The sequence below is a fragment of the Cynoglossus semilaevis genome, chromosome 12 (assembly GCF_000523025.1).
Source record: "Cynoglossus semilaevis isolate Cse_v1.0 chromosome 12, Cse_v1.0, whole genome shotgun sequence".
NCBI lineage: Eukaryota > Metazoa > Chordata > Actinopteri > Pleuronectiformes > Cynoglossidae > Cynoglossus > Cynoglossus semilaevis.
In genome coordinates this window covers 9,258,298-9,275,675 of record NC_024318.1, presented here as the reverse complement: position 1 = coordinate 9,275,675, position 17,378 = coordinate 9,258,298, and the positions used below count along the sequence as shown (strand labels likewise).

Below are 17,378 nucleotides of genomic sequence, written 5' to 3'. Positions count from 1 at the left end.
GGATTGCCAGGCATCTGATATTCATCGGGAGACAAAGACAAAGCGAGGGTGTTAAAGCAGAAGCTGTTCCAGATTGTTGTCCACGTCAGTGTGGGGTTAAACGAGAGGTTTCTTGGCTCAGGTTGATCATCATTTTTCATCTGAAGGCCATCCTTCAACTGGGGCTCAGAGCTCCATCCTACACTTACAGTTTGTCCAGAGGCCTAGAGGTTGTCACATCGATAGTCTGAGCTCATTTACTCTGATACGTCAAGCAGGATGAAGTACCATGGGGTTTAGAACATCCGAGTACAACAACAATAATATGGTATTTAATGGGAATAAACCCAGAGTGGAAAAATACCCCAATGAGGCCTATACATCACCATAGGTGCACAGATCAGATGTATGTATTAAGCAGGCACATCGTTTGTATAAATGTTATATACAGTATATAATATATCTACATGACACAGCTTAGCAAAAATAATAATAATGATACTAAAATAACTATCTAACTCTAAGGGAGTCGTGACTGTTTAAAAGAGCTGAAAGTAAGTTATTCTATTTTTAAAAAGAAAAAAACACCCAGTCCGGCACTGCCTTAGGTTGTCTGAAAGTCATACTTCCCATTTACCGTCTCAGAGACTGTAGACCTGTAAATCAGAATAACAACAGGTGGGGACAAGAAAAGGCTCTTTTTTAATCTAATTTCCTCCTTCTGAGGATAATAGTTAAGATTCTGTTCTTCACAATGAACTGCCCTGGGGTAAAAGAAATCCAGTTGTGTTCCCCTGTAAACACTTAGTCTGACATGCAACTGTCAGAACAAGATGTTGATTCTATGACTGCACTGTTTTGTTGCCTGAATGCCCAACTTTCAGGTTTCAGAATAATGGATTAGGTTCCAGGGGATGGTCCTTTGTAATCTCAAATGTTCAAGTTTATTTTGTATTAGTCTTTGTTTTGCCTCCCAATCCTTTATAACGCTCTGAAATCCCCATTAAAGAGGCAGCTGTCTGGGATTCTTTAATTTAGCACCTTTCCTTTGCCTGTTTGTAGACCCACTTGGCGGGATGCCCGTCCTTGGAAGGATCTTTTATTTCCCCCACACAGCAAGGCTCAAACTGAGCTCAGTCCTGATCAGCTAACCACAAAATTTGGACTCTTTGTGCTCAGCAACAAGGCGCCACAAGACTGACTGCTAAAGAATTTTGGCTAGAAACCCCTAAGAGGCTCTCTTGTAGTACGTCTTGCATATCAAGGCAGTCTGGAGAAAAAACTAAATCAAGGCTTGAGGAAAGAATCAAACTTCTTCCATTTTAGTTTCTACAGAAAAAAAGGTCTGCTCTGCCGTCCTTGCAGCAAGGAGAGACAAAAGTGTGTCAAAGATAAGGTAACGACTTGGCTCTTCCTTTAAGTAGAGTCAGACATGGAACAACACTGTTTTCACCGAAGGCCTTCACAGCTGTGTAAATACATTAGTCAGAATCTGGTCTGCCCCACAATATATATATATATATATACACAGATTATAGAAGCAATAAACCATGGGAGGGGTCCAAGCTGAATAAATCTTAACACAGTGCCAAAAATACAGCCAGGATGAGGTTATTTATGTTCTGACTTTGTTGAACCCTGACAACCTCAGCAGGTATGTTGTTTGTTTAGACCAGGGGTTTCAAACTCATTTTGGTTCAGGGTTCGGTTCAGCCTAATTTGAAGTCAAGCGGGCCGGACAAGTACAATCATAAAGTAACTACCTATAAATAAAAATAAATCCATGTTTTTCCACTTTTTTCATGTAAAGAAGTGCATCAGAAAACCTTCATATTTAATGAAGTGTACTTTTAAATGTATCAAGTTGGCCGGTTTTTGGCCTGTTTTACTGGATTACTGTACGCTCTGATGTGGTTTTCAGTGATCATGCAGTAAGGTAAATAGAACTGTGGCCATTAGTGTAGTCCTGATTCCTATAACGTAGCTAAACAATCAAACAGTCAAAAGTTGGAAATTCTTGAAAAGCAACAGATTTGTAGAAAGACCACTTTAATGGAAATGAACTTTGGTGCTACAAACGTGACTTTGAAGAAAATATCATGGAACGACCACAAGAGGTTGTCCAATTAAATTGACTAAAAAATAATTAAAATGTAGTTATTCACTGCTACAAATGAAGAGGTAGAATCAAACACTGGCCTTTAATCACGAGTGAAAGTAGGTGACATAAAAAGCTTTTGTCTGGCAAACATGAAACATTACCATTTTGCTGTGTTCTCTGTGGCTTTTGTTTAAATGAAGCAGATTAAGCCTTTTCCAAAACCTTCTAAAATGAAAAAAAAAATTCTAAAAAATGTCTATCCTTTTGTTCTTCTACCTTTTTTCCTAGTGCATGAAATTCCCACTGCTTCTGTGACGGAAGGCTTAAACACCGCTGAATAAAAACAACAAAAGCGTATAATTTATTTCTTTCACCTGCGTCTGATTTCCCCCCCCTGCGGGTGGGTGAGAGTGTGGGGACATGTTCTGTACTCACCACGCTGCTCAAGCCATGCTCCTTCACCAGCCTGAGGGAGTTCTGATAGCAAGAGGTGAGGTCATTGGTCTCTGTCGTGCTCACGTGACCTCTGGCCACTGGGCCCACAGTGTGGATCACATCTGTCAAAAGGGAACAAACACACACACACAGAGTTCATTTCACCACTGACTTTCTCGGGCAAAGCAAAGTTACATAGTTGGCAGTATTTCTCACAGTGCAGTTGGACTATTTTGATATTTATGACGCTGTAAAACATTCTAGCTGTCCACCATGCAGCCAAGCAGATAAGTCAAACTTTAGTAATGTGTAAATATTAAAAAAAAAAGTCATGATAGAGCTGGATCATACACTGTGGCTTCTGGGAACAGCAATAATGAATTTATTCCATAATGGAAATGGCAGCTCAGATAGAAAGTCAATGGCGACATTCATTCATAACATCTTCCATATTCACATCTTCTATCTTGCCGCTCCTTACTTCTTTTCATGGTAATGTCTTCCATTGTCAATCAATGGTCTTCTACTCAGGCCTGGCAGAGCTGAGGAATGCAGCCTCCTAATTATATCATTGGAGTGATGACAGGAAAATAAGGGATGGAAGTGCTGATTTGACAGAAACACAGATTTTCTGCATTCTGCCTGACTACCTTTGGCCTTTTCAGTGTTGGACAGGACAAGTGTAAATCAATATGCAACTAAGTCTGCAGCTCCCTCAGAGCATTACTGGATGGTTAACCACTCTTGTTGCTTTTAAGGAGACTAACCACCAGGGCATTACAGTACAGCAGAAAATTATTAGTTTATTAGTTTATTATTAGTTATTTTAGAACAGAGCACTTTTTTATGGATGTGTTTTCACCTGATAGTTCCTCAAAAAGGTCACAGAGTTGCGGATAAACTAATTCATAAAAAGAAAGACGGAAAAACATTTCCTCAGAAACAGATGTTTTTCAGTGAAAACCCAGACTGTGAACCTCTTACACCAGGCAGCGTTGCTGACTGCTAAATTCACGGCTCATTAAATATAGATCAAATATGACCCAAACATTTGCAATTTAATGCATCAAGTCTGCATTTGTGTCCACTGAAATATTAAAACACATTGAAGTATGAAAACGGATCATTTTGACGTTTCCGGGAAAAGCGTGCATGAGCGTCGCAACTGCGATTTGAAAAAATAAATAAATAAAAACACACTAGCCTCGTGTTTTTCACCGTCTAACCTCACCATTTACTTTTAATGTAGAATATTTAGCCTCACTTTTCCCACAGTATAAATGAAAGCTATAATATTTCTCCTCCTGACCATGAATCATTTAAAGATTAAATTTAGCTCTCACTTCTGAGTCTGCTCGCTTAATAGGTCAGAATGATAAAATACATAAGGAGCCGCTATAGTCAAGGCGTTTGCACTGGCTCTGCCCGAGGCTGAGGTTCTGTGTTTGGAAAAGGTGAGAAACAAAGGGTTTGACTGATCATCACAGGCTGAGGTAAAAATGGGGCTGTCAAAAGTCTTCGACAGAACTGGAGACCAGAAATGGCACGGAACAATATAATTCTAATAGAATATGTGGTAAAAATGTTTTCTGTGCATAATTCATGGAGTTTTTCCACTACAAGAACAGCAACATGTCAATTACACTGAGAATAAGTGCCAAAAACCAGGCTACTTGTGAATTCATGAAATTTTAAACAGTTTTTTTTTCCTCCTCACCAGTAGCAATGTCGACGCACTTCTTCAACACTTTACATCAAATGAATATTTATACAGCGGCGTTTCTGTAGGGTGAAGACATAACTATGGGGATTCACTGAAGGATGGCCAGTCAGAGCTGAAGGTTCTCACAGCTACAGACGCTTTAGTCTCTCTGAACCCAAAAACAGCCGAGCTCTGCAGCTTTGGATTCAGATGGGTGGTTCCTGAACCATCGTTATGAAGATGGGAGTGGTGTCATGTCACCCAAAATCAACACATTTACAGGTAGTGTTTCAAATCTCCACTGAACTTTATTCAAAATACTAAACCATAGGAGGTTTAGGTTCAGGAGGCTTTGAATGAATGTACAGATCCTCAAGTCACAGAGCCATAGTTTTAGAAGTTTATAACTTCTATAGTAGTCTTAATAGAAAGGGACAATAAAGAAGGATTTACTCTAACAAAAAAATAAAAAAACATATAATGGAGAACAATTTATTTTAAGTCTGTTTACTCATAAAAACATCAACAACATGATTTTATTTTTTTCTGCCAATAACAAAAGGAACATAAACCATGTGACTTTCTCTTTAAAAAGACAAAAAAAAAAAAGATAAAGAAAAGGATGACGGTTCAATCCATATGTGTGGACAACCAACCAGCTTCTATATGTGATCGAGAATGGCTTTCTACCCTCTGCATCTGACGTATGGTATTTAAATGATGCCTCAGTGCAGCAGTACTGCATGTTGACGACAGCATGGAGGGCTGTTATGTGACAGTGTGACTGCTGTGAGATTTACATTTTAAGCTTTGATGACTGCAACATGTCACTGCTGAGCCTCACTGCACAGCACATTGATTTTTTTTTATTATTATTATTTTCATATTTGCACTTTGCAGCTTTGCCTACAGGATTGATATTTCCAATTGGACCAGGAGTAAAGGATGATGATCACAGCCATAGAACGTTAGGACATGTTTGGAATAACAGCTGCTCCTGTTACTGTGAGAAAAATGAAGACTATCTCTTTGAAATATTCAGACAGATTAACATTCAGTCATGTACAGTGCCAGGTGAAAGTGTGAAGCTTTATAAATTATTTTAATAAAATCAAATGTTTTCACAGCAAACTAAAATATTCCACAAATACTTGAATGAAGTTTTATTATTAATATGAATTACTATAATACGTAGAATGTTAAATTCACTGACAGAAATAATATATCTACAAAAAAACTGAATATTGCAGACTAAATTTGAATATCTATAAATAAATATTATTTCAGCAGAAATATTAAGCATAATTATTTGCGAAGAAAATGTGAATATTGGAGGTATTGAGCAAATGTTGCAAGCAAAAAAAAAGAACTCAGTCTGAGCTTAAATCAAACATCAGCCAGAAAATAAATAAATAAAAAAACTACTTCTATATCACACATACCACCGTATTCCTTCGAGGCCATCGTCCTGCCAATTTCAGCAGTCGTTAATGAGCTTTATTACTAACAATGGTTTCAGCGGCTTCTCCCCTAATATCTGTTTGTCTCTTCTGGTCCCTGGCTTCAGGGCTGCAACGTCAACAACACAATTTAACCAACAGAGAATGAAGATTTCACACATGTTGTTTTCCTCTTCCTCTGAGCCCTCACACCCTGCACTAAAGAGAGAGGAAAACACCCAAAAAAGGGCAAGATAAGAATAACCCTGAAGCTTTATTTGGATGATAAAAGTGGAAGCTCGGAGGATCCAATTCAAGACTGACATAATCTGTTGTGGTGGGATTATACGGTGGGAACTCCAGGCTTTAGATTAACAATCTGCCTGTTGTTTAATAGTCTGACGCAGCATCCGAGTGACGACATGGGAATATAGACAGAAAAAAAGAAAAGAAAAAGGACAGCATATGGTTGCAGCAACGATACGACAAACAAGACGTCAACATGACGTTATTTTTAACACGGTTTGACAACAGTATGGAGAGAATGATAGCTACACTCATCAAGTGAGAACAGCACACACGCGCACACACTGTGTGAGCCACATCGTTTTTGAGCAAATCATAAAACAGACGGTTCTTTAAAAAAAAAAAAAAAAAGTTCCCACAGTCACTGTTCCAGTCGCCTACTTTCAACACAGACTTTCATAGTGGTTTTTTTTTCTTTAGTGTTTGTAAACTGCTATGTTCAACAGTACACATTGGACGGAGACAAAAACAAAATGACACTAATTATATCCTATTAGCACGTAACGTCTCACTGTTTTACTCACAGTATCTGAATAGAGTCTGTTTGAATCCAAATCGCTGACCAAGTTTGATTCAGTTCCTGTTTATTATCAGACAAAGATATAAGTCAAACAGTACCAGGACAGTTGTGGTCCGACATTGGTTTGATTCTAATAACTACACGTCTCTCATGCATCTCCATCAGCTTTGACCAGGTTTACTGCTATGTCTGTTTTCGTCAGGTGTTGAACTGTTAGGTTTGATTTGATCAAACCTGAAAAATGAAATCAATCTAGTGATCATTGAGCAAAATGTTCATCAAACTAATCAAATTATTGAACCTCTGACACATGTTTTTATCTGTAATAGAAATCTTCTGACATCTTCAGCTTCTGAGGGCTTTCTCTTACTGTTCTTTTGTGCAGAAGCTACTGGGTTGGTTCGACCATAGAGACACGGTCCCTGCACGTGAGACTTCTGTATGGGACCAGGGCGTCATGGCAACATGATGTCTGTGTTTCAAGTATTCTTTTAGAGTAGATGTTCCCCTTTGAACTGTTTCAAAGAGTCCACCCCCCCCCGCCCCCCCCGAGATGTGTTCAGGGCCCATCACTTCAGACTTGCTTTGCTCTCTGTGTGACTTGTCCCTAATATGCAAAATAATAAAACATATAAAGACAGCTAGTTGTCAAAATTTTTCTTTCACACACACAACCTTCAGATATCTTTTTTTTTCTTTTACCAAAACTTAAAAAGGAGCGTTGCCTCAGTCTTCAGATGAGGCAAAGAAACCAGTTGTGATCTGATGGGAAAAACATCCTGCAGAATTCTACAGAGAAGGAATTCTCAGATGAAAACACTGCAGTGTTTAGATTTATACTGTATATATAAAGGAAAAATGTTTTTTTAATTTGTTTCCTAACTCCATGATTTCACATTGCATTTATTTAAAAAATATAGTTGAGTGTTTTCACCTTACTACTACTACTCCATAGGTAATAATTTTATAATTTGAAAAATGTTTTTTTAATTTGTTTCCTAAATCCACGATTTCACATTGCATTTATTAATGACAGAGCTACTCGATAAATTGCAGAATGTCTTTTCTGATGCACTGTGCAGTGAGACATTTTCTAAAAGTACTTCTTTGATTATTTTCAACAGCAATTTTCAAGTCAAGTTGTTCTCTTACTGAATCTTCGCTTCATAAAAAAGACAGGACACAAACGTCCTCTGCAGGAACACTTTCAGCTTTGGCTGCTGAAATATTACTCAGCTCCAGGAAGGCTGAAAATTAAATATCAAGGGGGACACGGCCACTTCAAAGCCAGCGCTTTCTTAGCAACTAAAGGAAAATCTTTTGAAATATCTAAGCTTCATTCAGTACTATCTGTGACAGGGCCTGGCACTTCACTGCATAATGAATCTTTCATTTTCACTTCCATTACGGTCCTTGAGGAAGCCTTGAAATAACAATCCCAAAAAAAGGTCTTATGCATGTTACAGTCAGAGTGGCTGCTTCTGAATGCTCACCTTTCATGCCAATAACCTTGGACGTCAATTGTGAACAGAAGACAAAATACTTTTACTCATTCGCTCATAGTCCACGGCTACAGTTTTTTCCGTGTCTTTTGTTGTTGGGAGATAATTCGGTCTTTGGGTGAGTAGCATCCTGTCAATTTTGGAGTCACAACCAACTATTCACACTGACATGTTGACACATTCACACAGGTGAATTTAAAATGAACAATTACCCAAATGCTAGATAGAGAGAACCTGGTACAAAAAGAGAGGGAGTGAACCAACACACCAATGATTTCCTTGCAGTATCAAAAGAGCACGGACTATTTCTATCACTGAACGACAAGAGTCACATAGTTAACGATTTCACAAGTCAACTTAAACTTTATTATCCCCAGAGGGCAGTTGGTTGTGCAACAAACTAACAGATCAACTAACATCAACTAACAGATATATGGAGACTACTTACTCAGCATAATATTGATATTAACGTGTACTAATCATACCACGCTAATATGCTAATACTTAAATAGATAAAAATGGATGCACCCTATGTTAAGAATAATACACATTACCATTATTCATCTTGCATGCTATGGACATGCAGATAGTTGGAGTCAGAGTAGAAGATGCAGAGAACAGGGCAATATGGAAATCAATGATTCGCTGTGGCAACCCCTGAAAAAAGGGACAAAACTGAAAGAAAAAGATCTTGCATGCTATGCTATGTTATGCTATGCTGTGCTGCTCATCTGATACACCATCTGATTGGATGGTGAGCATGTCCACTGATTCAGTACATTTAAAGACTGCCGTGATGGGGACGCGATGCTGTCATTTTATGTCAAGGAGTTTACGTAAACAGTGGAAATACAAAAGACCAGGAGGAGGCAGTCTTTTGCTAAAGGAGCAAAAATGAATTCAAGGACAGATGGCGGAAACTCCAAAGGCATGACTCTAGCTGCCCCGAAAATGAAAGCTGCGTAGGCCGAGCCTTGTGCTCCACTCGGCATCAAAGCAGTTGTTTTTTGATATCCTTGTGTGTGTCTCAAGGATAATTCAAATTTCTGCTTGTGTTCTATTGTTGGGTTTGAACCAATATCACTGTCAGTTCACTCATTTTTATTGCATGAAAAGTGCTATATAAACAACTAAAGTAAAGTAAATTAACATTCCCAACTCACAAGCCATAATTTCCCTTGCCACCTGTAAATGTTAACAGTTTTCTGTCCTTGAAAGTGTCACAGATACATTAACAAACACACATTTTTTGTTTGTTTTGTAAAATTTCTTTGAAAAATTTCTTTGAAAAACAAAAAAATACTTTTTGAAGTGTTTGAACTGGAGTGTGTTCTTAAGCTCACAAAAACAGCTACATCAATTCATATGCTGTAGTTACTTCTCTCCTTTCTACTTTGTTACGTTTCCAGCTTGTTTGTAGCTGCGTCTACACCCTCATCAGCAGATGTTTAATTTAAATTTTAACTGCATTGTCAACTAGTCAGGGATACAAAACCAATCTTTAGAGAAGGAGAGAATAATTAGCGGCTGCTTCCACACACACACACAACGGAGTTCTACCCATAGTGAGCTGAGATCCTCGTCTATCTTTTGTCAATCACAAAGTTCTCCCTTCAAAGGGCTCAACGGCCCGTGGGGAGAAAGTGAAAAAAAAACTCTGAGAGATGTCATCTCCCTTCAAAGGCCTCGGCAGCATTTCCCATTCCTTCATCTTTACATTTAAATCACTGACAGTGTGTCAGAGTGGTACACAGCATGTCACAGAGTTTGGCAGGAGATGATCCGGCTGTGTAATGGAAATACAATACAGGACCATGGAGTACAACTGTGGTGTAGGACGCTACAAAACCATTCTGCACTCACTTTAGATTTCATCCCGGGCAGCTAAGAAATTCAAAACAGTGTGAACGTTCAGGAAGTTATGTTTCACTAGAGCTCAGCACTACAGGAAATGTTCAGAAAGTATTTTTGTATTTTAGGCTGAAAGTGTTTTATTTTTGGGAATTGCACATAAAACCATGAGACTTGGGAACATGGGGAAGTACATGTTGCTAAAGAAAATCTGTGGTACAGGGTGTTGGGTAATCTGTTTACTTTTCCAGCCATATTTTTGTTCCTATAACGTAGTTATCCATTACCTAATTTGATAGTCCAAAAAAAAAAAAATGATACTATGAAAGTTGAGTATTTCAAAAAGTGAAAATAACTTCCAGAGTCTGGGTTTTATCCACGTTAATACCCTAAACTGACCATAGTATGAGAGTGTGTGATGGAGGTCAACTGTACAGTGTGACCCCATCTTTGCCCAATGACTACTCTGTTTTGCTCTCAGTCTTTTCAAACCATAATGATTATTTAATGACAGTGAGTGTAGAAACTACAGCTGCAGAATCACCCACTGTATTTACAGAAACGTGTTCTCCCACAAAATTTGACCACATACAGACAACATCCAGTGAATCCGAGGTATATCTCGAAATACTCACTACATGTAGTAACACCTTGTTGTTGCCACTCAATGCAGTAACTGCAGTAATTAAGTGTATTTCGTTGTGATTGCTAGCCTGGTCCTTCTCAGCATGCACACAGCTGTTCCCATGTCGGTCGCTGAGGATTACTAAATGAAGTGTGTACACCCACTCGGACATGGAACTGGTGTTGTCATGGTGACAGAGAGTGCAGAGTGATCCCCCACTGCTCACTGAAGCTGGAGTCTTTAAGACCCGGTTTGCACATCATGTCTGGTGCCTAGCAGATACAGTCGTTTTTTTCACATTAATATTTTCCTCTATCAAAGCGGATTAAAGATGTCTTCTTGATTATTCATACACTTGGTTTTCAAAGGGCTTGTTTTCTTTTATTGTGAACGCCACTGAGATTCTGTCATACTTAAACAAGCTAAGAGTGAAGAGGGAGAGGAGCGTTCTTAAGGGCGATAACACAGAATAATGAAAAACAACAGGATGTGCTTTTGATGTTGGGAACTGCCATCGGGTTTCAAATTAACATCACAAAACCTCAATTCTTTCACTTCAGGAACAACAACACCAGTGGCTTTTCTACCAAACCCCTTAATAAACTTTTATATACTACATCACTGCTGCACATCTGCTGATCCACAAACTCCTCTGCCTCCACAAAAACCTCTTGCTCCTCAAACATAAAGCTCACCATAATCAGTCACCTTCTTATTTCCTCGACCTCCCATGCATCTACGTTCCTTTTTGCTCTACAACGTCCTTTTCCATCTACACCTAAACAAACATCAATCCTGCGGCTACAACCCAATGTCTCGAAAAACTCCCTAAACCACGCAAACTGTTTCGATGGAGATTTAGATAATGGGATGGTTTCAAAGTTGGGTGTTTTTTTTTTGTTTGTTTGTTTTTTGCTTTCTGCCAAAGCAATTATGACATCACACTTGTTTTTCTTTCCCCAGAGAAACCTATAACATTTCCATCCAGTTACCATATCTGTGATGATCCAGATCCAGATATTCACTACCTTGAATCAGACAAGTATTAATTGTGCCAGGAATTCTGGGCCCTTTTTCAGGTTTATATCAGTCAGGGACCCTTGGAATCATCCTAATCCCCATGTATAATAATAATAACAATAATAATATTGCACACATACATATACATTTCTTAACTTTTTAAGTTATAAGAAGTAATAATAGGAAAAACACAATTTGTTACTTTTTTGTAAAATATATTGCTTGACTTCTCCAATGATAAAATACAGATTTATTTTGATGACAAACACACCTGACCTCTGACACACTGATGCCCCATTTGGGGATTGTCCATGTTACATGGTAAATGAGTAAATCATGTTTTTTTTTAAAAAAAAAACTACTGTACTCTACTGTGCCGAGTAGAAGGTGAGATTTATGCGTGTCGTTCCCGGTTGCTCGTGTGTGAGCATGTGTGCTTGTCACAGTGAGTAGGCATGTGGCCCATACTGAAGGTCAACAGCATCAGAGTAGTGATGATAGTTTTGCTGTACACATGCTGTAAGAAGTGAAGTGTCTACAGGGACACCAGGGAGGAGAGTAAAGACAGAGGGAGAAAGTCATCGAGCAGCACCTCCAGCTGTTTCTGCTGCTCTGGGCTTTCCATAACATTCCTACAAGCTTGAATGAACTGCCAGGTGACACCGCTCTCATAACGGCTCGCTACTTCTGATTCTTGCTCTTTTTTTCAGCTCCTTGAAGCATTTCCCTGAAAGCTTTAAAATAGGCGTGAATGTGTTAATAGAGGAGCTGTGCCTGAGGTTTACAAAAAAGGCCAAGATCCGTGCTTTTGTAGACAAAAAGAGCGCAACAAGATAAAACGCTTCATGGTATGTAGCATTGTACACAGGTATCAGGGGAAAAGAGCATGATGTGTTCTTGACACGCTTTGGTATTAAGAGAAAAGATACAGTTCTGTGTTCACAATGAAAGACTAATGAGGGCTACCATTAATTGCAAATACGTAGTTTAGTTTATTTTTGTTAGGTTGAAGTGATGCATTGCTAAGACATCACCTGTGACTGGACAATTCAGGGTTTGACATCACCCAGTCCTCGAACCATAGTTAAAGTCAGGAAGAGCATGTGGTGTAGAAACTCCTAAATCACTACGCAGACTACACCTGATGAAGGAACAAGATGAAAGTGACTGTACGGTGTACCAACTGTTCTCTAAATTACGTTTGCACTAGCACGCAATGTTTTTCAACCTGTTTTGGTCACTAAACATTTTACATTAAAGAAAAAAGCTCACACTGCACCACCAAATCAAATGTGACAAAAAGTACATGTAAGGAAATACAATTATCTTCTGGTTTTAATTTACTAAGAATTTACTTACTCAGCATAAAACCTGTGCCTGTTTAGTTGAACACATCTCAAAAATACTTGCAGTAATTGAAGAAAGAGACACTTTCTTAACAGTTTTGCATTGTTCCCTTTTTTAATACTGTCTGCTGCCACCTAGTGGACTGGTGTTTAATCGTGCTGTCTATAACTGTTGCATAGACTAACAAAGACAACTTACTGGTGTTAAATAAATAATAGTTTTCAGACTAATTAAGTGAAATAGCAGAGTTTCCCACAGGACACCTGCTAAACTCTCAGGGCACACAAATGTGCCACGGCCCTGTGATTGGGAATCACTGCACTAACATACTGCCTTGATTTGACTCCAGGAGGCAGATACTGTATACTCCACGCAGCCAGTTAGAATTTCCAGGTTCCACTTTAAAAGGAAGGAAAGATTACTTTTTTTTTACGGCAGAGCTTTAAAACCAGCTGTTTGTTTGGAAATAAAGAGAAGCAAAGCAAACCACTTAAAGCTTCAATTAAGCCTTTTATCTCTGCCTCTGAACATCAGACACTGATGTTGTTCTGCCCGAACTTCAGCTGCATCTCATCATTTCTCTGATTTGGGCACCAAATAGCTGGGGCAGTGCATCATATATTCTTCAGGGGTCTGTGTAAGCAGGTCCTTGAACCAGGGTGGTGAGCCTCATGAATCTTTTAAATGTCAAGACACACACACATTTACACACATATGCACACACATACACAAACACACACGCACGTACACAGGCACAGCTGCAGGGAAAGGGGAAGCGATGTGGCCTTCACAGATGCTATTTACTATCATTTCAATTAAGACATATGTGCCCGAAGTGGATTTGATGGAGAAAGACGCAGTGGGTGGAGACATTAAACGCACTCTCATTTAAGCAACTTGTGCCACATGCTTTCCAAATAATCCTAATGACAGTAATTACAAAGGCACATTTATGTCTGTGTTTGGGTAAATAAGGGTTAGGAAAATTGAATAAATAGTACTGTGAGGAACAACTGCATTTAGCCTCATGAATAAATGCGAGCTCAGTGAAGTCACACTGCTTTTAGAGTTTTTTCACTGTAGTCAATTTGCTCTAATCCTGGATTTTCCTTCATAAAAAGGAAGTCAACTGAGAAAGAAGGGAGTTATAGAACAGTACAACCACATTTTTAACTGGTAAATAGACTCTTAGACTTCACATTGACAAATATTATAAAAATTATGTTTGTCTTACAAAAACAACCTTATGTGTTGAGGAAATGTGGGTCTATTTAAGAATAAATTTTATATGCAAGAAAGCAGCGGTGACATTGTCTTGAGCAGTGATGGTCAAGGTGGAAAATCTGACGTGCTAAAATCAGCCTTGTACGTTTGTTCAAACTGGTGGATGTAAACAACAGTCCAAGAGTTTTGTTAAAGCTAAAATAATAAAAGAATAAATATTTAAACATCAAAGTGTAATCGAAGTACAAAATACAAACATTAAGGTAAATGTAAACATTAAGCAGAAATAAAAAAACATCAGGCAAATGTAACTTTACATCAGGTAAAGTTGCGGGGCCTCAACTATATTTTCCCCAAACAATGAAAAGATTATTTACCAGTCTTTCCAATATCTTGTCATAACAAAACAAATAAAAAAATAAAAATACATTAATGACAGACTGTTGTATTGTAGCCTGGAGCATATAAAATATTGCACCCTTATCAGGGGCTCGAATGACCTTCTCTTTAAAAACTCTGCAGTCTTGAGACGTGTTGACTTGAGTGAAGCCCTGCAGAAAGATATTTCTTTGTGTTTTATACTCGAGTTAAAAGTAATATGATAATACCAAAAGGCCCTTGAAAATCTTGTTATATTACATAAAAAAGGGGAGAAAAAAGCTGTCAGGCAGTTAAAGTGCACTGACACTCACAAGGCTGCAATAAGAACAAAACTGCAGAGCGCTCTATCATCTTGGGTTAAAAGTGTTGCTCTCTCCCTGAGGCTGGAATGAGGCCGGTCTACATGCAAATGCAAAATTGGTTATTTAATCTGGCAACGATCTGGAAAGTACACAAGCGTCTTCTCTGTGTAAATAGCAATGCTGTTTGTTTTTTTGTAAATCAACAGAGAGGAAAGGGACACATTTTTATTCACTCCGGCTGCACTACTCAAGAAACTGTATACGCAGCCTCACTTTTTCCCTGCCTCCCCTTAAAACAACAGTTTCAAATTATTTTGGATGAGCCAGTGACTTGTACCAGGGGAGAACGGAGCATTTTTCATAACAGCTCTGCACTTTAACCTCTGTCCTTGCAAAATATAAGTTCAGCCACGGGCTGAAACACTTTGAGAAGTAATTTTAAGACAGTCAAGGACTTAAAATGCCAGAATCAATCCCAAAAGGTTCAAGAGAGACGCCAACTTGAGGTCAGTTAAAAGTCCTGCCTGTCGTTCAGTGTTAAATTTGATGACCAATCTTTATTTAGTCTCAGTCTTGGTCTTATGACTATTTTTAACCTAGTTTTAGTCAATAAAAAATAAAATGAAATAATAAAAAATTAGTTGACTAAAACGTAAAATTTATTTTTTGTTTCTCTTATATATAGTTTTCAAATATCAGTTGGGCTTTTAGTATTCTATTGAGGAGTATCGAGAAGTAAGTATTCCTACTTCTGTCTTTATACCATCCACTGTTTATACTACTACCATAACGGCATCTCTGTTTAAATACCCCACCTTCCAGACAACAAAAGTAGCTCTGATTGGCTCTCGTCCTCATTTGTTCCTGCAGGTTACATGATGAAAATCAGTGCGGATTCAACTTCATCCCTGCCAGATTGTTCATCTCATTAGTCACATTGTCTCGTTTCCCATTTAGGAAGTCTTTGACAAAAATTCTAGGTTGATGAAATTAACACCAATATCAACCAAATGTTCTGTTATTTGGTTTCATAAGCTAAAGCAACAACATGTCGGTCATATGTTACCTCGTGCTACACAGTAGGGTCTAGTTCCCGAGCGATCTTTTTTCAGTAAGGGTTTGTTCCCGTGTGTTCATCATAGTAAACAACAACAAAACCAACAGAGTGAGGGAACTAGAAGTGACCTTCAGGAACGGCCGCAGTCAGAACAATACGTTAAGTCTTTTGACTATTTCGTGCAACTGCTGTCTTGCAGCAGCGGTTGACACTTCACTTCCTCTCTGCCTCCACAAAATAGACAGCCCACTTATCACCTCCTTTCACATCCAGCGTGCCACTCATTACTCATGTATTCATAGCTTCTGCAGTTTAATTACAAGTCTAATCACAACAAACTATCTCCTTCATGACTGAGCCAGCTGTGAGTCTTAGGGATTGGATGCAGCTAATCAGTTTAATGTTCCTTGTTTTTTTCCAGGATTACCACTGTAGCTACAGAGATGACTGAAAACAACATTGTAAATACAGGAGATACAAGAAGGTAACTGCAAGTAGCTGAAGTAAACAACTGGTACTACTTAAAATAATAATAAATAAATAAATAAAACAACTTGCTATGACTGCAAGGATTATGGTCTTAAATAAAAACTGTCATCAGTTTCTATGTATAGCTGTGTTGTAAGTACTTCTATTACAAATGGTGGCTATAACAGGATATATAATCAAACAGCCTGAGTTTTCCTGCTAGTCATCAACGCATATGCAGGTGAATAGTCGTCTGTCACTTTATATGGGCCTGTGATGGAGTGACAACTGTGTGTATTCCACCCCACTACAGTGACAGCTGGGATTGGCTCTAGCTTTGACTGTGAAAGGTAGTTGAGGATCAATAATAATAATAATAATAATAATAATAATAACTAGAGCTGACAAGAAAAAAATTACCTGCCATACTACGACATGCATTGTGATAAAAACAAAGCTATGTTGATGGCTGGGTTACTGCCTTTTTGGAACCAAACCTGTAAACATCCCACCCAACTAGCCAGCCTAGCACAACAACAACATTCCTAAAATTCTTGAATCTTTTTGGCTCTTTTCAAGTTCAGCCTGTGACCTCCCTTCGATGACAGAAGAAAGAGTACCTTGGGCCTATTTCTTCCAGAGACATCGTTCAGTGCAACTGGGGTATGGCCCCATTACTGCTCCATCTGCAGGGGCCACCAGAGCAAGGCTGTTATCTGTGCCTGTTCAGGTGCCTCTGCTGAAAAAGCTGTGACAAGGACCCGTCCAGCCAGGGCAGCCTCTCAGGACAAAAGGTGCAACTCTGCCGTGCACTTCTACATATACACAGGCTGTTTATCTACCACAGGATCAAAACTTCCCTGACAACTTTTGTTGGAAAGCCACACTGAAATAAATAGGGGTCACTTCCCTCAACCTTTCTCCAACCTCTTACTCCAAACACCCACTGAGACAGTCTCAGTGGCCATGTGGATGAAGCACAACTGCGTCCAAACTCCTCCAGGGAGGATGACAAAAAAAAAAAAAAAAGAAAAAAGAAAGTACTTACCTAGCAGTAGTACACCTGCCACATACTACTACAAAAGACAGAGAACACACATACACAGCGTTCTCAATGCT

At 38.7% G+C, this 17,378-nt stretch overlaps 1 protein-coding gene across 3 annotated transcripts in view; it reads right to left on the bottom strand.

The window, feature by feature from the left end:
* macrod2 (mono-ADP ribosylhydrolase 2) overlaps positions 1-17,378 on the bottom strand; it is a 370,465-nt gene that overhangs the window by 122,032 nt on the left and 231,055 nt on the right. For all 3 annotated transcript variants that reach the window (XM_017037301.2, XM_025060625.1, XM_008321936.3), the window contains exon 6: positions 2,516-2,637. In XM_017037301.2, the coding sequence (XP_016892790.1) occupies positions 2,516-2,637 (122 nt within the window). The remainder of the gene's footprint in view (positions 1-2,515; positions 2,638-17,378) is intronic.